General features: G+C 37.9%; 1 protein-coding gene across 1 annotated transcript; it reads right to left on the reverse strand.

Moving 5' to 3' along the window:
• Nucleotides 1–958: 958 nt before the first annotated feature.
• On the reverse strand, nucleotides 959–22,591 carry LOC145772705 (T-box transcription factor TBX22-like). Its single transcript, XM_082584579.1, has 7 exons — nucleotides 22,554–22,591; nucleotides 21,484–21,585; nucleotides 14,331–14,502; nucleotides 11,758–11,989; nucleotides 6,597–6,740; nucleotides 2,370–2,491; nucleotides 959–1,386 (listed from the first exon to the last, which is right to left on the reverse strand). The coding sequence occupies exons 1-7, from the start codon at nucleotides 22,574–22,576 to the stop codon at nucleotides 1,075–1,077; spliced, it is 1,107 nt and encodes a 368-aa protein (XP_082440705.1). The 5' UTR covers nucleotides 22,577–22,591; the 3' UTR covers nucleotides 959–1,074.
• Between the last annotated feature and the right edge of the window lie 2,145 nt (nucleotides 22,592–24,736).

A 24,736-nucleotide genomic window follows, 5' to 3' on the forward strand; every position in this document is an offset into this window, starting at 1 on the left:
ATTACAGAGCAAAAATCAAAATTTTCTTTTTTCACTCCACCCTACTGATCATTGTACAATTTAAATAAATATTTGTCTTTCGATGTGGATTTAAAACTTGGATTAAGTTAGTACATCAGTCATGGCATTTTGGCTTCTTTCTTTTGTTGTTTAAAAAGAAATTGGGCCCTTTTTGAATTTATGTATTCAATTGCATTTTCGTACAACTTATTATCAGTTTTCGTAACACGAAGGAGCCAAAGCATAGGTTGGGAGACAATAACTGTTAGTTAGTTATTCGGCTACTAACTACTAATGTTCACCTGCTACAAGCAATCGTTCTATCTTCAAAAGTTGTTAATTTAAAATTAGTTAGCCTACAACTCACTTTTTACAAAATTTGCGTAGGTTGTGATTACGTTTATAAATGTCAAAAAGATTCATTCCGTCTCTAAAAAGTTGTTGTTGCCAAACTGAAGCAAGCTTCTCGGCTGATATTTTTAACTGTAAAAAAAAGTTGGAACTGCGCTGCAAAATCGAATAGCACAACATCATAGAACGTCTTATCACATTCTTACCGTATTATGACCAGATGACACATTACAGTACGACATAACCACTTCCACCATTACCAGGTCGGTGAGAGAGTTCTCCACTGAATTGATTATACGCGGGTTCGATACCTTGTCAAGCTATGCCAAACAATAGTTTAGCTGTAATTTACTGCATCTTATTCGCTCAGCAAAGGAATGGGCTCAGCGTTATCATGTACTTGGCTGAGCCAGTGTTGCTGTCTACTTCGAAAAGCACCGAAAGCAATGCATCTCCGACAGAAATACAGCGCTACATAAAAATACATTATCACTGTATTATTATTATTACATGTAACAATTGATTCAATCATTTAATTACGACTAAAACCAATGATTTCATTAATCAAAAAGAATATTTATACAATATTTCACTTATTATTGGGAGTTTATGCCGGAACGTTAAATTCCGGAGTATAAATACTTTGAAATCCAATTTATTAAGACAACCACGAGTAAAAGAATGATTTTCCTGCACGACGTTTGTTATAAAATTGAAATTAAATTACTCCTGCCATGAAGAAGCCTGGTCAGGCAACATCGCATCAAGTGAATGCGGCTGGCTATAAATATCAGGGAGATATTCATTGAGTGCGGTCGGTGATGAGTTGATCTCCAAACATGAGTTGACTTTTGAAGTAGCTCCAGTCATGTTACCACAATAATGATCTGGTAGTACTAAGAAATTTGAAGCGGTTCTTGGAGGCTGAACAATACATGGCGTTGCAAAATATGAACGTGACGTGGCTGGGTGCAAATCAAAGGAATTTCTAGAATGACTTGATTGTAATTGAGTCGTTTGTGATGCTATGGACTTCTGAAAAAAAAGGCAATTGTACCTAATAAAAGATTATAAATTTTGACTATAACCAGAGCTGTAAGAACTCGATTAGCAGTTTAAAAAGTATTTGTCCATCAAAAGTGTTGACCATCTTTAGCATATCACTTTGTAGATCTTCTTTGCCCTTGACGAAATTTTAATATTAGCTATCTTTCTTTTGTATCATGCAAACAGGTAACTTCCCTCATAGTAGTGGCTGCGGTTTCCACCGTGCGCTTTCGTTTTTATCTTGTCTTTTTTTTTCTGTGGTCGGCAACGCGCTTCCCAATAACAAGAGCCCCAGTGCAAGGTCCCAATAACAGGATATTATTCTATTGACAGGAGGGAGAAGCGGATTATTGCTGGGGATGAAGGTTTTATGAAGCCCAAGTTAGGTCTTTTGTGGTACTTTTGTTTAGTAAATTAATATGACAACGCTTTCACATCTACTGTAATAGAATGAAACCACGCCGGTAAATGAAATAATAAATGCTATTAATATTATAAAAAGTTAGGCCAAAATTGATCTATAGCAATTTGCAGTTATGTTTTCTTGCAATCAGATTGTAAATTTATTTACAAACGTAATTAAAAATAACTTGCTGAAACCTGTAATTTCTTTTCAAACTGTTAGTTCTATGTATAGGACAGGTTAAATTAGCATGCACTATGGTGGTTTAATAAGTGGATAAAAATTGGTTTAAATTTACTATTGAGCAAATTTTTCACGGGCAAGTTTTGATTGACCATTAGTGTAAAATAATAATTCCTTCAAGCACTTGTTTAAACTCACCCTTTGCTTGGCTGGTAGCGGAACATTCCGGACTTCAATGAATCTCTGCCTTACGCAAGTGCCTCGTTATCAACACATGGCAAAAACTAACGTGCTTACTATTTCCTCCTTAGCATGCAATCGATGTTTTGCATCTAGATGTTTATAAATATACGCGGATGATGCAACTTTCTTGACAATCTCTTACCTTGCATACAGTCAAAATGTTATTCGAAAGCATTTTTGCTTGCTCATAGCTATGGATGTCGACAGATTGGAGAACGGTGTCGTTATCGTCACTTGTACAATATTCTTGGCACGCTTGTGGCTCTGTAAATGATGTGCAATTTGTGCATGTCCAAATTAACAAAATATTTCCTTTAATTGCTCTCGTTAAAAATTCGATTATTGTGTTTATAAACCAACTGTATTGCCATCAGAGATGGGCAAGATCATCTGTTTGGATAATCTTGAAGATCAAGATCACTTTCAAGATTACTTTTTGGGGTAGGCTACCGTACTTGAAAAAATGCAGTTCTTGATCGATGAGGGTGCAAAACAACAAACAAAGTTTGTTTGTAAGCAACCTGATTAAAGGTAATTGGTATTACAAACTTTTGTTTTTAACTACTCGAACACTGGCCTAAAAATTGTAGAAAGTTAATGGCTGTTGCTATCATCAATCGTTGCTGTAGTTTGAATAGGATCGTAAGTTTGCAACCTCAAAGCCGAGGGTTATTTTTGGACTACTTCGGTCGTGTATAGTCGACCCGTATTGGATGCCTGCGCATAATTTGAGCTGCTATACAGTTATATATATTCATCAAAAGCTTTCAGACCATCCAGCTCTGATAGAGGTAAGCGCAAATGGTTGTCTTGATTTGCATCCAATGGAGTAGTTCTCCAATAGATCTCTTGGCAAAGAAACCTCAAGATTGAACGGCGCTGGTTCGGCTCTCGGGGTATGTGCTTAACTACGCATTTCAAAGTCAGCCCTCTAATCAGCGGCATTTAGTGAATGGAATGATTAACGGCCAACAACATCAACAATCAGAAACTTTACTCAACCTATCTCGGTAACCGGGCCTGCATCAGTGATTCAAAGCCTCTACAAGTATGCGAAACTGCCAGGATTAAGCTCTCAAAGATGGAATAATCTCAAAGGGGGATAATCGGAAGAACATGTTTGAACTAGGCTACACAATTTTTCATCAAACTATTGTCTGGTTAATATTCAAAGCTTTTATTCGTATTGCAAAGTAGTTGTCGTAAATAGGCAAATTATTTAAATTAATTAAATTCTAGGTAAATTGGTTAATTGGCTTAGGCTACCCTAACCATGTCTTCCTTTTTTTATTATTCCCAAATGCATTGCTTTAATTAAAACATGGGCTGCATTGCATCGCAGCCCCTATCCATTTTATTAAAGTCAGACCTGATTTTTTTTTTCAACTAAAGGTTATGCCTGGTGTTCATAATTTAAATTTTTTACAATTTTACAGCTAAATTTTTTATAAATGGTTTTTATTTTATTCGGCTTATCTCATTGAGCAAAACAAAAGCAATTAAACACAGCTATCAGCAGCTATTTCATCTACAGTCGGTTTTTCATTGAGGTTAAAGATAATGCAACTATGTGGCCTAAGTAATAAAAATTGCAAGCAATTTAAGAGAATTTGGGTAGAGAGGTAACTCTTTTAAACCATAAACAGACATAACTAAGCAACAACACTACATTTAACATTATAAAAACAAAAAACAACAAGCGAACGTTTTCGGCTAGTCATATAGCCCTTTTCAAGCCTATAAGAAAAATACATTATTGAAAGAAATGCTAAAGAATCATATAGTATCACAGCAAAAAATATGGTCAAATCTAAACATTTGAGAAACTGCCTCGCTCACACAAAATGATAACTGAAAATTACACAGCGCAACGGGTCAAGTATTTCAGAGGTAAAATTAATTGATTGTTCAGACAAGGACTCAGGCAGATTACGCAAGAATGACAGAAGCACAAGAGATAGTGGCACAAAACAAAGTAATGCGAAAAGCACAAGACGTGATAATTTAATCAAAAAACTGTTAAAAGGTAAGAAGCTCCGCAAGCAAATAATTGCCTGTTGAGCCCTGGGTTTAAAGATTTGATGATCAATGCCTCATGAATTTTGGTTTCGAATTCGGACAAACACTTACGTACAATTTTGAAAGACTGCAATGACGGTTTATTATTTGAGCACGATTGGCAGTTTCTAATATGGTCTTTAATTGCACTGTTTTTATTAAAATTAGCCAAATTCAAATGCTCTCCCACTCTCGTCACCAAATGTCGCGTGGTCATACCAATGTATGACGATCTCGCATCATTTGCCTGCCTGAGTCCTTGTCTGAACATTTGCCTGAGTCCTTGTCTGAACAATCAATTAATTTTACCTCTGAAATACTTGACCCGTTGCGCTGTGTAATTTTCAGTTATCATTTTGTGTGAGCGAGGCAGTTTCTCAAATGTTTAGATTTGACCATATTTTTTGCTGTGATACTATATGATTCTTTAGCATTTCTTTCAATAATGTATTTTTCTTATAGGCTTGAAAAGGGCTATATGACTAGCCGAAAACGTTCGCTTGTTGTTTTTTGTTTTTATAATGTTAAATGTAGTGTTGTTGCTTAGTTATGTCTGTTTATAATTTAAGAGAAATACCGGAGCGGTATACCAAAAAAACTTTTGCTCTTGCTTCGCTCGCCGGTGCGCCACGCAGTGCTCCTGGTAAAAAAGGTGAAGGACCACTCTTCTATAGTATAGAACCTATGCTTTTTCTCTATCTATCACTTTTTGATATCCTGTTAGAAAGTCAGCCGCGATAGCTCAGTTGGTTAGCGCGTGATTTCATAAACGAAGAAGCTTCAAGAATCAAGCGGCGCTGGTTCGACTCTCGGAGTGTGCACTTGAGCAACGCATTCTAAGGACTGCTCTCCATTCAGCGGCACCTAATGAATGGAATAATTCCCCGTCAACAACATTTCAACAATCGAAAAACTTCACTCTGCCAATCTCGGTAACCAACCCTGCGTCAAGAGCCCCTAAAGTATGCGAAACTACCAGGAATATCCTATCAAGGCTTTGTCAGTCCGGGAATAAAGATTCAAAACGAACCAACCAAAAGTCGTCGTATGATGTTGATGCAATCAGACGGTAGCCACTTTAACAAGTCGAAACTCTGCCACTGAAATTGACTACAATGCAACCGCCAACCAATCAGAACGTGTTATAAGAGGCTACCGTCCAATTGTGACGCTTCTAGCATTCATCCAGAGAGTTAATGCTTGTTTTGAACTTTATTTGGTAATTACAGAAGAAAAAGAGCAATAGCAGTGGTGAGAATCGAACACGCGTCAATGAAATGACTACTTTCTAGCCCTAACCCTAACCCCTAAGCCAACCAGCTGACAAAAAATCCATCACTTAATTTGCTTTCTATGATGTTCTTTTCGCCAATTTTTACGTCACTTTAACCGTAGCTTATGATTGGTTGGCGGTTGCATTCTAGTCAATTTCAGTGGCAGAATTTCGACTTGTTAAAGTGGCTACCCAATCAGACAGCCCAGTGGTTGCCATACCAACAACTCTTATTGTCTCACAAGGCAAAAAACAGCAGAAAAAAAGTTGAAACACAAAGAGCTATGCTTTAAAGTGCTCAAAACAACTATTGTACCGTACCATTTAAAATATATCAGGGTAATTTTGACCCTAGTCATGCATAGCCTACTTGATGAAGTGCTGCAAAACGTCCTTTCTCTCAGACCTGATGCAACAAACTGAGCTTGCAGGGTCAATTTGACGCTGGTTGTGCATCCGAAGGTTAAAGAAAAGCTTGTACAATGTGTACATCGACCAACAATCAGTTTGATTTACATTGATCGATTGGAATGATCAAATGCTTATGAATGTATAATTTACGTTTGTAAACGTTTTTTGCATTCTTATTTAACTACAGGCACCCTGCCTTCTGCGTTTGACGAAGGTCAATGTAGCCTCATATCACTACAGTATTGTTAAGTTTGTTTAGGCGCTGATTTTAATAAGAGAGCGAAAAGTCATTTTCAATTATCGGTATTGCACAACTTAGTCTACTTTTCTGAATGAAAACTTCTGTCGTTGTCACACATAACTGATGACAAACGAGAGTAAAGGCTATGTACAAATTCCATCTGGCAGAAATAAGGCCGGCTTATCAGTATTTTTAGAGATAGGGCCCACACGCACTGGTTTTTCATTAACTTTTTTAAAAGTTGCTGCTCATCTAGACAAGAGAAATTCAAAAGCAAACTATAGTTTTTGTGTAAACTAGCATATTTCATTTTTAAAGGTTAGATGCTGATTGTTTATTTCTGACATAGAACTGATCTATAGGCTGTTCCAAAATTATTGTCTCACCTGAGGTAGAAGGTTTTACGAAGCAAGACGACGCCGGATCCAAAGTTTCCGTTCTCCAATTGTCGGAACCAAAATGGCTAACCGGCAAAGGCTTCTGGCTTGATACTCTCGGGCGCCATTGCTGTTTATTTGAGTCTCGGAACCCTGCTAAGGAAACTGAGGTAAGTCGGTACAAATTTCTCTTTCCAGCCATAAACAGCAACTTACTTAATCCAACACAAAAAACTTAAAATAAAAATATCAAAAATGTCAAAGACTAGGTTATAAGCATTAAAAGATGCACATTTTAAACAAAAAAAAATGATAAGAAAAATGATTTAACATATGCGCTCACTGATATGAACGTATCTTGACCTTGAAAAGTTATATTCTCGTTTGCTAGTTTTTATTTTCCAATTTTTTTAATTTTTATTTTCATTTTTTACTTTTTTATCAGATTACCATTAACTTGCTTTTGTGAAATCATTTACTGTAACGCAAATAATGACTGGTGTTGTTTTGAAGACAGCCTGATTAGAGAGAGTCTGCAATTGTGTTAATTGATATATGTTAACTTAGGCCAGGGGTCACCAACATGTTCCAGCTGTCGTGTGTTAGGTTCCGAAAGTAAAAAAATTGATCGGTGAAGCGTTTCTTTAAAAAATACACATTTGTGAAGCAAAGCAACAACACTACTCTTGCTGTCTTGTTTCAGTAGGCTATCAAGCATGCTATATCGTTCCAGTTTTGTCGCTTTTATCTTTTTCTGGACTTCTGCTATGTTTTTCATTTCATTTCGGTTCAAAAAATATTTTGAATGCCATCCTTCCACTTTTCGATAAAACCCTACGCACGCCACTACAAAGAGGTATTCGAGTCTTGCACAAAAAATATGCGCAGCACATAAAGTTACTTCAGGATCAAGAGGCGCTGGTTCGACTCTCGTGATGTGCGCTTGAGCAACGCATTCTAAGGACTGCTATCCATTCAGCGGCACCTAATGAATCGAATAATTTCCCGTCAACAACATTTCAACAATCGGAAACTTCACTCTGTCAATCTCGGTAACCGGCCCTGTGACAGTGGTCAAAAAGCATCTACAAGTATGCCATGTAAATCCGTTGTGAAGATGCTTGACAAGTGGTACCCTGTTACATAACCGTTCGCAATTTCGAATTTATTTCTTTGTATTATTCTGTTAAATGCATTGTCGTTGCTTGTCTTTAAAGCTTTAACAATAGGCCTAATCGACATTATTGAATTACTGTAGTTTAGGTAACTGGAAATAAATATTGGATAACACAGACTTGATAAACTCAGAGTTAAATTTGATAACTACTTAGTAGGGGAAAGTCGGGTTAGTTGACTCAGCAGGTTAGTTGACTCAGCAGGTTAGTTGACTCACCGCCAGTTTCTAACAAGCCATGCGTAAAGCCGCGAAAGTTATTCCGTGGTTTCATTGGTCAGATCATTAAATGGCGGCCATGAAAGGTTCACTTGTCTGAATGCAAGGGTTGAAAAGTTATGCAAGAAAGTATATTTTTGACTACAGAAAGTAAATTTTGATAGGGGTGGTACGTAAGGTTGTATCTCTTATTGTCGATGAATGTATAAAATGTTTTTTTTTTAATGTTATACCTTAATTATGATTGCAAATTGTATATAACTTTGGTTGGTCTTCTCAAAGCAGAAAATCAAAGGCAGACATTTTTTCTGATTAAGGCACTGACAGGTTAGTTGACTCGTTGGCGATCGTCCTAGTTGACTCAGTGAGTCAATTAACCTACTAGGTCTACATATTAGTAGATTTGTTTTGAATTGCAACCAATTGTAGTGTTCGTTCGTTAATTACTACTGTGTTTTGTTTGCTACTAAAGGGTGGTTTCAACTGTCCGGCAGGAAAATGCCCCATCAAGTGTAATACTGTATGGATGCACCAGCTGGAATTATCTCAATTGTACAAACACAACAGCTGATTTCGTTTGTCAACCATTAACTAGGTGCTACACACAATTCCTTTAATGCCAATACATGCATTTCGCATAAATGTCCATTTACTATATACCTATTCAGCGTGAGTCAATTATCCCACAGGGTGAGTCAATTAACCCACATCATCGGGTTAGTTGACTCAATTCGGTAACAGTTTTGAAGCATTTGAAAATTATACCTGAAAGCTCATTATCGCACTGAAACAAGTCCTGAAGTTAAAGTGAAGCTTTCTTTATACTTGCTGTAGTTTGCAGCTTGGTAGAAAGAAACTGTTTGGAGTTAGATGCATTTAAGTAAAAAATGAGTCAACTAACCCGACCTTCCCCTACATTAAGGTCTCAGAGAAGCTTTCTCAGTTCGAGGATAAAAATTCAATCAATAAATTGCTTTTTTGTAAATAAAACGTTTAAAATAAAAGTAACCTAATTTCTTACTTCATGAATATCGGAAGCAACAGCACAAATAACTTTTCATTGACTTTGCTGCCTCACAATTAGCCTGCTGTATAGGCTATGAGCTACTATTTTCTTAAAATGTATGCTGTCAATAATAAAATCATTCTCTACACCAAGCAAAGCTAAAGCTGACAACTTTCTGCCCATGAACGTTCTCAGGTCAGACAACATAAGGTTCCACTGACTAAAAGACACTTCACACATGGCAATAATAACCTACATGTTGCAAAATATAGAACATTCTAAACACCAATTCTTAGACTTAAAAATGCGTAATCTCCATAACAATAAAACGAATGTATCATTGTTAGAACCGGAGGAGGAGCTGGAACTTTATTGTTAAAATCTCAAGTAACAGCTGACTTTGATTTCTTCTTGAATGTGAATTGTTATACAAAGGTGATAACTCTCAACAATATCTTTTAATAGCTCTACTTTACTTTGTATAAGCCACAATCACAAGCAAAGTGACATCACCACTTTGTTTGTGGTCGGGGTAGGACTTGTCAACCAGGTTTAACCGCGTCAAGCGTGGAGGAATGACACAATAAAAGCGACGACGTTTAACATTGCTTACTTCACAATGTATATATTAACGACCTATTTCAGCCTGATGCTACGAGTTTGCTGTGGTAATAGCGGTTTGCACTAGCTCTCGACACACAGTTCCCTAATCATGTGCTATGACGAATGGTGTTGTGAGTCGTTGTTGAATGCTAAAAGCGAAACTCAATCTATTGCATGAAGTACTGTATATAACTGACTGATTATCATGTATATTGATCTGAGCAGCGCCGGTCTTAGGGTATTTCGGGCCCTGTGCAGAATATACTTTGCGGGCCCCAATGACAATGATCCAATTTCAGTAGCGTAGCTAGGTATTTTGAAAGGGAAAAGGGGGTGGTTTGGCGGTCAGCAGGCGAAGCCTGACGGTGTGTTTGACGAAGGCGACACCTAGCGGCGGAGGGTCTGGGGGGCGTCCTCTAGACAATTTTGAAAAATTACTTTGAATTTGGGGCATTCTGAGAGCACGTTCAACAAAAATTTGGGTATAAATATTATGTAAAATGGTGCTGTCCGGGGGCATAGCAAAAGGATAAGATCATGTTTTCTTTGGCATTTTTCGGAAATACAGCTATGTCTCTATGTTGAGTCTGGATGCAACCTATTTCGTCCCCTGAACAATTCGCACCCCGATTTCGTACCCTAACCCTGGTACGAAATAGGTTGAATTCTTAAACATTTCTAACGCTGACGTGATTGCATAGCACGAACAATTGTTGAGAGAATATAATTTCCAGCACATTCTAGGGCGCAGCTAGAAAATGTTAATACTGTATCCCTTAGCTTCCATTTAAGCAGAAAAGCTTTGGATTTTTAGGCTGCTTCAACGTTTGATGACATTGAATCAACATAATAACGGTGAATTCTTCGCTAAAACTGGATGGGAGTAGCCTACCTACTTCTACACTAATCAGCGCAGTTTAGTTCAAGTGTTACATCACAATGTCTGGCTTTGATCTCCGAGTCATATTGATCAGGCAAGGTTGGTTACAAAATTAAATTAGCCTATTCGAGTGGGCTAAGTTGTGGTATTACAGTAAGAAAGAAAAGGCCCAGAAAAAAATTTATAAGTGAGAATGAATACGATGAACCTACAGTAACAGTAGCCTACTTGCTCTCCATCACTTTCGCTTACATCATTACATAACACGCAAAAATAAACCTAAGGATAAAAGCCTAGTGAAACTTTGCACAGCAGAAAACAATAACATTAGTGCAGAAGTTTTCCGACTCCTGCCCAGAGCATTGTGACGCAAGATAAGCCACACCACCTCGTTTGGTGGAGGTTAATCAGTTATGTTGTGTATTGGGCAGCTACAGGGCGCTTTGACTCTTCAATGGTCTGGTCTGATGAAGGCCTTTCAGAGCGAAGAAATATCAACATAAAGTAATTAAGCATGACAATCGAAGTTAAATCTCGTGTGTCCGCCGTGAGACTTAATTTGTCCGCCTAGATAGCTGCTCAGACTGGACACGTTTGTCCGCTGTCAACAAAATCGAATTTCGACCTATTTCGTCCCCTGAAAAGATCGAAAGAAATTTTAAAATGTTTGCGACAACTCCGATCAGCGATTTCGGCTAAAAGTTGTTTTTTTCCCGATCTTTTCAGGGTACGAAATGTTCAGGGAATGAAATAGGTTGTTTTTTTATGTTTTCTTGTCGCTAATTCCTTTGTTGAATTCACTTGTTGAATTTTTCCATTGGTAATGACAAAATTACTACATTTTCTGAGTAAATTGCGGGCCCCCTAATTTGCGGGCCCTGTGCAATCGCACGGTTCGCACACCCCAAAGACCGGCACTGATCTGAGCATACAAAGTTTTCATTTCAATAATTTCTTTAACGCATATCCTCCTAGCGTCCGTTTAAACTGATAAAAGTGCAGCTTTTGGAATTATCTGATAACGATAAATTTAGCTAATTGTTGTACCCCTTTTAAGATGACTTTTGTTTGCTTATTTGAGTTTGAAAGTTCAATATTTTTTTGCAGGCTTATATGTTTTAAAAAAGACTTTGTAAAACAAAGCAAAAAGCATTCATTCCTTTTAAATTACACCTATCTAAATCTACCTTAAAGAAATAAACAAAAAGCTTGGATTCAGGAGAATATAGGTTAAAATCAATGTTAAAATCAATTTTTGCATTGACGACAGTTCACCAATTCAACTTGCCTTTAGCAAACGGATTTCGATCTATTTTCAACTTGGTTATTTGTTGGTTTTGGTAGGCAGTAACTGTTGTGAAAACACATTCTTCAAATATAATGGTTGTGAGATCATCCCGGATGACATCATCGACACGGCGATATTGTGGCACTAATTTTGCTAAACTGATCGGCTCGTTCTCACTGCACTTAATGATATGTATTCTCGGCAGGTACTTATGCATAGAATGAAGAATTACCTAGAACAGAACAACAAATTACGTAGTCAGTTGTGTGTGTATAAAACATTGGGTGAATAAAGAAGTAAAGAATTAAGAATTCCAAGCTGAGTAACAATAATTTAACCAAGCAACGCCATGGCACTAACAACTAAAAATGACAAACCTTTATACAGCATGTCAAGCATATGAACAACTGTTTCAAATTTTAATGAAAGAAAATAAGAACTGCAAACGCAATATAGGGCCGCGAGAGTGAGTAAGCACTTTAAATGTTAATGTTAATTTAAAAGAGTTTAAATGTTATACGGCAGAGGTCACCAATAGGTTTCCCGCCGGCCACATGCGGCCCGCCACGTTGTTATGTGCGGCCCACAGAAGGCATCATTATACGAGTGGCCTATAACCAAACATAACAATCAGATTGTAGTTCTAGGTGGGGGTCGCTTAAAGCTATTCAAGCGCAATAACCAGCCACACGATCCCAGTAGGTTGGTAAAATCGTGTACAAAGTGGAAGTTTTTCCCGGGATTGATAAAATTTCTGAGAACAAGATTTCAGGGAAAGAACAAAAATAAAAAATAAATTGCGTGGAGACCTGTTTATTTAAAATGTGCCTATTTGTGAAACAAAGAGACAACACTATCCTTGCATGGCAATCCTTTTCTTTCTTATAAGAAGTTGTATTAGACTGAATTTCATCGGGGTCAAATATCTGGGCATTCTTCAAGCAGCCACTTGATGGTAGAGAGTCCTCTAGCGTTGATAGACCAACTACCCTTGGCGAAGTAAAAATTGGACAGTGGTAAAGTGTAGCCTACTGTGTGCGGTTTGTTCCTCTGCACCACAGTTGCATGCCGCATATGCTGAGAGCCCCATTTGCGTATCAAGAATCCGAAGTGACCAACACTGGGGCAATTCAACTGTACACAGGCAGGTCGACTAAATTTCTTTCCTGGTAGCATAGGTTCAGCGTCCGGGACAAATGAGTGGAGTCTGGCAGTGTTGTGTGTTTACTCCTTTTTTCAGGTTTTAGTGAGCATTGGCAAAGTGCGCAAACCTCGTTAATTAGGCAACTGTTGAAGAAGTCAAAGATTTTATTGAAAAGCTTGGCCTGGCTGACAGTAGCGTTTTTTGATTATTGTTGTTGCTACTGCAAGATAAATACTAATAGCATGTAACGCTGGATACTGGATATAAAATGCCCTTTTTTAGCATAAGAGTCAACTAATCTGAAATGTTATTAATGCTGCGGCCAAAGCTTTTCTTGGTGTCAAAATGGCACGCAGGGAAAAAGGCTGACAACTCATGTTTTATTGAATTTGAAACTAAAATGCACATTGTTTGCCGTAGGTGCGCACTGCGCAGTGATTTTGGTATGTGGTCTGCTTAATCTCTTTTGCCACGTTAGTTCATTCTTAATAATTTCTTATTTTATTTCATGTATGTGCAAATCCGTTGTTAAGATGCTTGACAAGTGGTACCGTGTTACATAACCGTTCGCAATTTCGAGTTTATTTCTTTGTATTATTCTGTATGCATTGTCGTTGCTTGTCTTTAAAGCTTTAACAATAGGCCAAATCGACATTACTGAATTACTGTAGTTTAGGTAACTGGAAATAAATAATAGATAAGGCAGAATTGAAAAAACTCAGAATTAAATTTGATAACTACTTATTACATTAAGTCGATAATAGTAGGCTACATAGTACATTTAGTCGATAACATTAAGTCGTTTCAGGTCGATAATAGGTTCCAACATAGAGATGTGTGCTTCAAACCAGTCTGTGTTCTTCACTCTGCCAATTAATTGATATAACTCAGAATTGTTCATCTCACCAGTTGTTATACATACATTCATACATGCATACACACACACACACACACACACACACACACACACACACACACACACACACACACACACACACACACACACACACACACACACACACACAAACACACACATACATCATATAGTGTATAGTGTTCCCAGTGTACCTACTGCACTGATGAGACTGTAAGGCTGAAACGTTGTGCCACTATCTGCAGTTACATCATAATTCATCAACAACTAATCACAACCTAATGGATGGAATAATTCCCGAGCAACAACGCTTCAACATCGGAAACTTCACTCTGCAAATCTCGGTAACCGGCCCTGCGTCAAGAGCCTCTACAAGTATGCGAAACTATCAGGAATAACCTAACAAGGCTTTGTCAGTCCGAGGATAAGGATTCAAACAAACCAAATATCACTAATTGCAAAAATAAAGTTTAGGTTTAAATAATTTTAACTGCGTAAGTTACATGTTAACGATAAATTCTGTCGATTGTCTTCAATTTTCCTCCACCAACTTACGTGTCCCTTTTTGTCCATTTCATAATTAGTGAGCTTCATTTTATCAAAAGTTATTGATCGTCTCATCCATATTTCTCCTTTAGCCGGAGAGTCAGGGTGGATGTACGTTCTAGGTGTGAGGCAAGCGTCTGTAGTGCCGGCCGCCATCCATTGCGAGCTATGGTACACGTATCTAATAAAACATTGCATTTTGTTCACTGATCCATATAGGCCTATAGTGTGGGCACATTTGTCATTAAAAAAGGTTTCGTGTTTTTTTTTTGTTAAAAGCAAAAACTTTCTTGATTTTGTCAGATGATACAATAAAGATGAAAAAAATTAGGGTGGCATTTTTTCTGTGCACTCTAATGACCTGAAATTCCCTATCAAAATGGCCAAAATGAAATTTTGGCCCAATTCATTAACAGTAAAAAACTTACAAAAGTACTTTATGACGTAATACTTTGTAACAAAGTTACTTTGTGACGCACATACAGCAAGCTTATTGAATCATTTTACTCAGCTGTTTTTCATCATTTGTGACGTCATAGATGAATGACAGTAGGCTACCAGAGAGAACCCAAGCTTGTGTAACGGTTTTTACAGGTTTACTCAGGCTGCTGGGTAAAAGTAACAAAGAAGTGATGCCGGAGTAAAGGGCGAAACAGGCTGTTAAAGATTTTTAATAAATTGAAGAACTCATAGTGGCTGCTTTTTATGTAGAAATAGTTTCTGGCGATGATCTGTGAAGCAAACAGTCTGCGAGTAGTCAGAGTGTCTAATGATAACATGTGATGCACAAATAAACCACTATTGCCCATGAGCCATGATCATTTAAATTATGCACGCCTTTTACCACTTTACATTTCTACAATGCAGCAAGCAGAAAAAGAGCACCCAGAGATCTTGGCAGAGTTCATGAAAGGGAATTTCTGCGTAACCAAAGGTGTTGCTGGATTCACATCAATAGGTGCAGACCACGGGCTTGAACAAGAAAATCGTGAACTCAAGGTTATTGGAGGCATAGTTGGAATTACACAGAATCAAAAGTCACTGGACAAATGCTTTCTCATCGCATCCGAACTCTCAAATTTGCAGCATGACTTTGAGAAAAAGTACTACTCTGGTAGCAAGGCAAAGAAAACGCAACACCATGAGCTCACAGGAGGAAAACTCTCCCGAATAACGCAAAATGCTATCAAACTCAGCGTAGTATTTCACGAGCATAGAAACCCATTTGAATCCTCTGACGAAGATAAAATTTACAATTTGCTCACTAAAGCAGTTATAAATGAAACCGCTACCAACGACATCCTTCGGCGTGATGAGATTGAGCAACAGATTTTCGAAAGTTTCGTCACTGAACGAGTGAACGTCTTGTAGAAGGAAAACTTTCCGTGTGGGACAAAATGACCAGAAAGAAACTGTCCATATTCGAAAGTGCCAATGCTAATGCAATTGCAAACATCAGCATGGGAGACAAGGTAATCAAAATTAAAGAAGAGCGAGGACTGTTGCAGCGTTTCATTGTAATATCAAGAAGTCGACCGGAGATGGACCTCAAGGAATGCATCAGAACGTATGAGTTTGGTGTGGTGCCCCGATCCCTGTTTGCTTCAGATAGATCCCTCCTGCTGGCATATGATAAGGCATCAATGCTCCGTCATCTTGAGAAGCTGATGGATACCGGTAGTAACAGACAACGGGTACAAGTTGACAAGATTGAGGTAACTGTTACTCAGCGGTCTGATAACCATTCATTCCAAGTACCTTTAAAGATGACGGACACAGCAGTTGGATATACCACTGTGGACATACCAGATGAACTGACAACTCACCAAGTGATCATCATTGATGGGAGGGCTATGGTAAACGCAGTTACCAAAACGGAACAAATGAAAACATGCCAAGACTTTGCCGAAGCCTTTCTTCAGATAATTTGTAACATGGGTACATAGTATGACGAGATCAGGTTAGTGTTTGACCGGTACATCGAAACATCACTCAAGCAACAGATGCGGACAAAGAGGACCAAAGGAAAGTCAACATATTACCACGTGAAAGACAACACTTTAATCCAGAATATTTCCCTGAAGGACTTTCTCTCAAGTATCCGCACCAAAGGAGAACTGACCGAGTATTTAGCTGAAAAGGTTGTACATCACAGCAAGAGCTCCAAACAACAGACTGAAAAAACTACTGGTGACATCGGAAACACAAACCAAGGGCAATGTTAATATTCCAGACTCGCTCCTGACTCACAGCCAAGAAGAGGCAGACACTTTGATTATTCTGCGCGCTCCAACTGTTCTCAATGAAACAGAACTGGTTGTCAGTTCCCCCAGACTCGGACATCTTGTTGTTGTTCATCTACATGTATCCACACTTACCCTGGTCTACAACTTTCCTTACGGGAAAGGGCAGATTGAAGAGGGACATTTGTGTGCGAAACATATACAACAACTTGGGACCAAAACGTGCTTCTGCACTTCTAGGTTTTCATGCTCTGACTGGTTCCGATATGACTGGGAGATTTGCTGGCAGAACCAAAGACTTAAATGCGAAGATGCGAAGGAAACATAAATGCGAAGGAAGGTGCAGCTGCCACAAGAACAATATTCCATGTACAGAAGTCTGTGGCTGTGGTTTCAGCTGTAAAAACAAAACTATCCAACCAGTGATAAATGACGACTGAAAAGTTGAAGATGAATTGCTTTCTTTGACATTCAATAAATATTATAAATTCCGTAGATGTCGGTTGTTAACGATAACTGCCATTTAATCAGAAGGCCTAAGACTTCTTACATCTTTCGCATGTAATACGACTTGAAGGATCGAACATTAATTCAAGTTTCATTGTATTTATATCAGTTCATTGGCTTTCTATAGTTGCGTATTCTTTGTGAAAATGCATGCATTTAAGTTAATACAGTCCTTTGTGTAAAATTACAAAATCACGTAAATAGCTTAGCATACGTTTCGGGTGCGCGGGGGGTATTTTGAATAACATTTTAAAATTTGGCACATGTATATCATATATGAAACCTAAATTCGATGATCCCATTAGATTTCCTGGCTCAGAAAACATATTTTCAGATATTTTATTTGTAATTGTAGCCTATATACTTGCGAAAATATTGCATAATTAGTGTTGTGCCCCATTTTGGACGCCATCTTGGATTTTGTGGCCCAAAAATGTTCAAAAAAAATGCCACCCTAATTTTTTTTAAACTTATCATGTTTTCTTTCAAAAACAAGTGAGTTTTTGCTTTTAACAAAAAAAACACGAAATTACAAATATGCCTTCACTACTACTGTACTTGGTACATCTACAATTCTACTTTGAAGGCATTACGATCAATAAGAAAAAAGTAAGGAACAGTGCTGTGTTAAGCCTTTTGTGGGCCATGGTCCAGAATAAGTTTGGGCTCCTTTTCGTAAACAGACTTATGATAATATAGCGACAGTGTGTATTTGTTTATATTTTTACTTCGCCGATATGGAAAGTTGGTTCACTTCAACAAACTTATTCACCATTTTAGAAAACAACACAAATATAAGTAACACCATGGCCACCTGGAGATGCGGCCTGATTTGTCACATTTTGCAGATTTTGATTACAGCTACTGCTAGTGCTTGACTGACATTTTTTGAGATGTTTTTACTTTTTGCGGTTTCCTAATGACATAAAACTTTTTTGTTGCCTTGGGGAAGCAGTGGCAAATGAGAAAAAGTAAGTTGAAAAACGCAAAATCAGACTGTTATTGAAAATTAACAGTCTGACTAAAATCTTCGAAATCAAATTTTCTTTGTTTTTTAACATGTGAGGATGTTAAAACCTATTGTGTCATCTGGGGAAAAGAATAAAGAAAGCGTAAAAATCTAATTTTTAGAACAATTTATTTAAACGTTCGCCCAAAGTTAGAAAAACCTGGAAATTTCTGCAAAATGTGACAAATCAGGCCGTATCTTTAAGTGGCCATGGTAACACCAAACAGCTTCACTACTCGCTAACAACTTTGTAGTATTCAGAAAGCCTGCATACTAGTGTGGCACTAAATCGCAAAATCCGTTTTTGGGATTTTGTTTTATTGTGGTATCACAAACCAAACTAACCAAGTGGTTTCTGATCACACACAAGGGTTGGTTGGTTGGTTAATAATGGTTATGCTTGCTGAGTGTTTGGGTGTGTGGACGGCTCCCGGAGCGGACGCACGAATGATGAGACAGGTAACAATTCAATTTTAAGTGGAAAATTGTAAACCTGCAAGGTGTAGTGGTATCCATTTTGAACTCTGAGCGTTGCGCGAAAAAAAAAGTTTTAATGACATCACATTTATAACAACGGACATTCCATCTCTAAAAGAAACCCCCAAAGAACTAGCCTTATACCAGCCCATGTCCGGCCAGAAAGTGAACAAGAGAAAGACCCAGACAATGGCGTCCACACCTGATATGGCCCACCAAGTTCAGCAGATCTTTCCAGAAGCTGCGATCTTGAACAATCTTGCTTGAACTTGGACATCAAAATCCTGGGCATTTGGCTAGGAACAATCAAAACAGAGCTTGATAAAATGAACCGGCAGACGGCCATCTGGAAAACTCAGACAACCGCAAACATCCACAAACCAAAAAGATTCTCCCTCCATGGAAAGATCTTCACCATCAACTCTCTCTTAGTTCTTGTTAGCTTGCATCTGAGTGGAGTGCTGATGCTAACACAGCAACACATTAAAAACCTTAACAAAATCTTTTTGAATTTCCTCTGGGAGCCTTCACCATTCGAACAACTCCAGAGAAGCAAAACACTTCCTCCTGCCGAAGATGGAAGCATAAACATGGTGGATGTCCAATCCAAACTCCACTCAAGTCGCATAGACAAAATTCGTCATCTGCTTCTCATAGAAGATGCCACGAAAATCTGGCACGATTGGGCCATGTTCAATCTGAGTTACAAAATGAGGGACATCAATCCTCTTTTGTTTTTCAACAGCGTTCCGCATGCCTCTAATCGAAATGAAATGTATGCAGACATACTTAGAACCTTTTGCAAATTGAAAGGCATGAAACACGATTAGGAAAACATCTCCTAGACAAACATTTACCTCAACTTGAAAACCTAAAACGAAAAGAAGATTGACACGGTTGACCAATAAGGACAAACGATCCATTAAATTAGAACAAGATTCTTCCTAAAAACAAATAAATTAAGACCTTCTTTCCTCCTTACCTATCTTCCACGTCCTATCGGATAGCTCATTAGGGATACAAATGGGCTGACTGATAGATCAATACAACCCAGTAGAATCACAAACTGCAAATTTTTCAGAAAAATTTATGACAACGTGACTCATGTCGTCAAAGAGTGCTCTTTTGCGAGTGGAATATAGAAGCACCTGAAACAACAATATTCTGACTTAACCAACGAAGACATCGAAATAACAAAGGACACGATCCCCTGGAGATAAATGAAGAATCTAATATCATTGATCAAAATGAATCTCGCCAAGCACACCATCATCCAAAAGAAGATATCTCTGGATGTTGGCAACACATACATATGGAGCACAAGACAATCTAAACCCAGCCCTGTGGGTGATCATGACAAAAACAAAAGACATAACATAAAAACGTAACATTCCTTTTTCATCTGACGTTTCTCTTTCTCATGAACCTCGTCCTGCGGTGAGAAGAAAAAAGAACCAGTCGAGACTCTCTCCTCAACCGCCCCTCTCAGTCGTCTTTGATGGTAAGGATGACTGATTACAGCGGTGTATCTCACTAGCTCAGTACAGTCGTAGAACATCTTTGAATAAGTTTATCCTCTCTACCTACGGACAGACCTGGTATAAAAGTCAAACATACATGTGCCACAGTAGCGTGCTGAAGATATGGGTACTGTCCGGCGGTGGAATTACCGTCGGTTCCAGCCGCTGAAGAAAAATTTGCAGACTACTCATACAGAGTTTTCGATCCATACTCTCCTTCCACGGGTACCTCAGTCTGGCCTCCGCGACCTAAACTGGTGAGCCCTCCCTCCCCCGGGTACATCGCTACCTGAAAATCACGCTGCTCTCCGCTGCCGCATGGTGTGGCAGGCCGGTTCTCCGAAGTCTCTGACCTGGCTATGTCTGTTGTGCTTTCTTTGAGGTGTCATTTGTTTGTACCCGTGCGTTGTCGATGCTGATAAAACAGTTTATCTCCAAAAATTGCAATATTTAGAGTACTGGTGTTGGAAACAGCAATGTCGCAATGTGCATTGACTGCCATCTAGTGTATTGATCCTGTATTTGGCAACACTATTTTGCATGCATGTTCCGTGCTATCGGCGTTATTACTTTTAGGAGTGTGGTCCTATCAATGCTTCTCAACTTTTACTGGACTTGGCTCAACTGAGAAATAACGAAACAACGTTTTGACGTAGCCTATCTAAAAATCTATGTTGTTCAAGCAAGTAAAAATATAGAAAAGTACTGAAGCATTGTCTTTCTCATACGATTCATCGAGGAGCGGCAGCTTGAATTGCAGCCTATCAAATACAATATTTCAGTGCATTGTATGCAATCTCCACTTTTTCAAATTACGTCACAATAAAACAATCGTCGTTTACAGGAGCTGCGATATAATGCAGCCAGTGATATCACTGTAATCCAAAAATAACACACTTAAATTTTGTTAAAGTAAACCAATTAACTAATTTACCTAGAATAATCTTAATACTCAAACTGCTTCCTTTCACAAGAACAGCGGCTCTCGACCGGGAGTCCGCGGACCCCGAGAGGTCCGTAAAACGACATTTCAAAATTAGCTGTGCTTTATTTGTGTATTACAATGATTTTCAAACTGTGTGTCGCAAATGTCATCAATGCGTTGCGAGATCAGCAAATTCTTTTAAGTGCGTCGCTTCGAAAATTATGAAACATTTGTTTCCTTGAAGAAACGCAATATACTAAAAGTTCAGATAATTTTTTTAGGGTTCCGCGACCGCTTTGAGGCACCAAAAGGAGTTCTCCAAGAAAAAGGTTGAGAACCACTGCAATAGAACAATCTGGGACTACAGTTCTAATGAACGCTGGGCTGGTATTGGGCTTAAGTGTTTTTATAAGTGGAGTGACATTCATGTTTCTCATTCATTCAATTTATTTTATCCGATTATAATGAGAAATTAATTTACCTGTATCTATTCTTATCTAAAGGTACCACGTCAACCGTCATCAAGTAATGGGAATGAGGTTGAAGTCCCTTGACATCTATTTTGATCGAAGGAAACATTCGCCTGCAATATACAAGCTAAAGTATAGAATTGTGGAAAATTGTTTCTTGTGTTACATTCCCCGGGAAGGTAGGCTATGCATGTTTATGACGGTTCAAATGCGATTATCCGCAATGTCAAAATAAGTTGCTTCATCACAAATCTTAATCTTGTTTGTTAACAAAGAGAAGACCGGTGACTTCAGAAACGTGAGTTGATATTCACAGATAAAACCTGTGAGGTTTGGGTGGCAAATACTTTAAATGTCGCTGATAATGAAACCTCCCTTTCCACCATTTTCAACAAAGAATAAAATTAGGGATGGTTCCAAAAAAGAAACAAACAAAATAACACAGTAGCAAAATATTTTTAATTTCAGCATATTGTCTTGTAATATTCCGTCTAAACAAGGGGCAAGGTCTCATCTTTTGAAACCACTGAAGTGTTTCAACCCAACTGGGACAATTAGTTCATGAACAAGAAGCAGTGTTGCTTTCCCATATGTACGTAGAGGGATGGATGTCCCAACATGATCACTCAAGCAATTCTCGTTGATTAGCGCAGTAAAAAAAGATACATGCTATGGTAGGTTGCTACAACCGACCATTTCAGTTGTTAAATAAATTTGAGCTATTACTCGAGCTGATTTTTAAAATATGGTTTGCGCAGATTTACAGAATAAGTAGGCTATAGTTTTCCGAAAATCTTTAAAACTGTTAGGCATTAGTCGATTTTTAGCTGAATGTCATCAAAAGCAAGAGGTAACACGATCCTTGTGCAGCTCACGTTTTGAGGGATGTTAGTTCAACACTTATTAAGAGCATCCTGTTATGTTTGAGGCAAGATGCTCAGCAACAATACTTGAAGATTTGCTTCTCTCCCTTTCCCTTTACAAAATCTAATTTTCAAATACCAGACATAGGCTATGGGTGAGGATACGGCAATAAAATGTTTCGTTACTTGTCTTTATACAGAAGCAGAACGATGAATACCTTCCAGCTTTCGTAATGATCATTTCTGTGCCAATCTCATGAAACTTGTTCCATAGTTCACTGTTGGACAGCTCAACTGTGATAGTTTTTTTTCTCAATTTTCTCTCCGCATGATTTGGAATAACTGTATGAAGGCTTAATTTGTCATTTATTTTTAATCTCTAAATTTACTTTTAGACCTTTAGACCTAATGTTTTGATAAACGATATAATACTAATGTAAACGTAGTTTTATTCGTTAAGTAAACATGTCAATTATATTGGTGAATTTACTTCAAATTCAAACGCGTGCACTACCTTGATTTGTGAAAATAGGGGCTCTTTTTGTATTCTTCTGGCTATTGACTTCTATAAAAGGTTGATCTTTACCGTCTTCAAGAAAAGCAGCGACCACATTGTCATTGTCATTTTTAGCACAGCATACAGAGGAGGTTATGGGTAATTGAGAACTGTCTACGTCTTCAAACAATCCAGTGATAACAGCCTCTTCATCGTAAGGTCTTGTTTCTGCGTGGTGGTGGGAATATCGATCTCTGTCTTGGCAGGGCAAAGAAGGATTCATTGGTGGACGCGTTTGATTTTGCCTTTGTTCGTACATGGGTAACAATATTGAGGTTGAATCGGAGGACGGCGGTAATGTCTTACTTTGAGATTTTAAGCGTGAAAAAGTTTTGTTTTTGCACGCACACTTATTAGAAGAGTTGATATCTGTTGCAAAAGTGTTTTCTAACTTTAAAAAATCTTTGCACTCATCCGCAGATTCAATCAAATCAATTTGATTTTCTCCTGAAAATATTTTGAAAGTTTACAAAATGATTAAAACTGAATAATTACAATACATATCTGTAAGTGCGATCTGTTCCCCAGTATGGTGTGAGACATGGACCTTCACCGCAGAAACTAGGCGTAACGTTGGAGCAGCTGAAATGTGGCTTTTACAGTAGAATACTCTAAAATTTATATACAGATCATATCACAAATGTAGGCTACAACCAGGGTTGGAAGTCGTTAGTCAAAAAGCAATGACTATTTCATTATTCGATAGTGCTCAAAAAAACAATGACTTTCTGCTATCGATACTTAAAAAAGGCAATGAATAGCAATTACTAGAAATATTGTATTTTATTGTATTTGCGTATTTAACGAGTTAACGACTCTCAGTCTCACTGGCATGGTTTTTTTGAACTGTGTTGCCGCAAAATTTTCCTTAATCCTTTAAAGTTCGAAAACCGGAGGGGGACTAGGTCGGATAGTAATCCGAAAACTAAATCTCGTAAATTCGTTTTGACGACGAAGTAAGTGAATAAAAAAAAATGTTTCAGCAGTTCTCCTAAATATCGATTAGTGAAAAACGAATAATGATTTTGTTGCTTGCATAAAAAAGCAGTGAATAACGCGCATTCATTCAATATTTATTTTTAAAAGGAATGGGTATAAGCATTCGATATTTAGAAAGCAACGAATAACGCTATCGAATAGTGACAACTAGTTGTTACTTCCACCCTGGCTACAACAAAATAATAAAGTTATGAACAGTAGGTCTATAAATCAAAGGCAGCTCCAATTTCTTGGATACATAATCAGGAATGAAGAGTAGCCTACCAAGATGGCTATCTGAGCAAGTGACAACTGAGCTAGCAACATTTCAGCAAGTGGCTAAAGTTGGCAATTAATGATGAAACTGAGCAAGCCGAAGCTTGACTTGTCACAAAGCAAATGAGTTTGAAAAGCGATGACCAAGCAACCGAACTGAGCAAGTAAATCTCATTGGCTAACTTGGCAGTAGCTGAAATGTACCGGTAATTGCTGACTTGAAGCACTTGCTGAGTTGTCACATGCCGAGTGGTCTGACGACCGATATACCGGTATTGGTGAATACTGAATAATACCAAAATATTGCATACTGTAGGACTGTAGGTGTAAGACAAACTTGACTCATTAAAATCTGTGTTTGCACAGGATTGTGACATATAATATAAGATTGCGACGTATAATTGTGTGGTAATGATCACACAAAAAAGATTTTTAAAGTAAGGTAACAATGGCAGTAGGCTACTATCCAATAAAATTTTATTTATAAAAACTCAGTAGTTTACTTCCCAGGGATGTCTGTTTCACTAAAAATTGAAACTTTTCGGGCTTTTTCACATGTGAAAGTAGGCTAATTGTGGGAGTATAAAAAAG

The sequence above is a fragment of the Aplidium turbinatum genome, chromosome 6 (assembly GCF_918807975.1).
Source record: "Aplidium turbinatum chromosome 6, kaAplTurb1.1, whole genome shotgun sequence".
NCBI lineage: Eukaryota > Metazoa > Chordata > Ascidiacea > Aplousobranchia > Polyclinidae > Aplidium > Aplidium turbinatum.

Excerpts from the sequence above, each read along its gene's own strand:
- LOC145772705 (XM_082584579.1), bottom strand. The coding sequence starts at position 22,576 with ATGATCATTACGAAAGCTGGAAG. Across the intron at positions 14,503-21,483 it reads TTAGATAAGAATAGATACAG|ATACGTGTACCATAGCTCGC; the intron begins GTAAATTAATTT and ends ATGTTTTATTAG. Across the intron at positions 1,387-2,369 it reads ACATTTTGACTGTATGCAAG|AAGTCCATAGCATCACAAAC; the intron begins GTAAGAGATTGT and ends CTTTTTTTTCAG.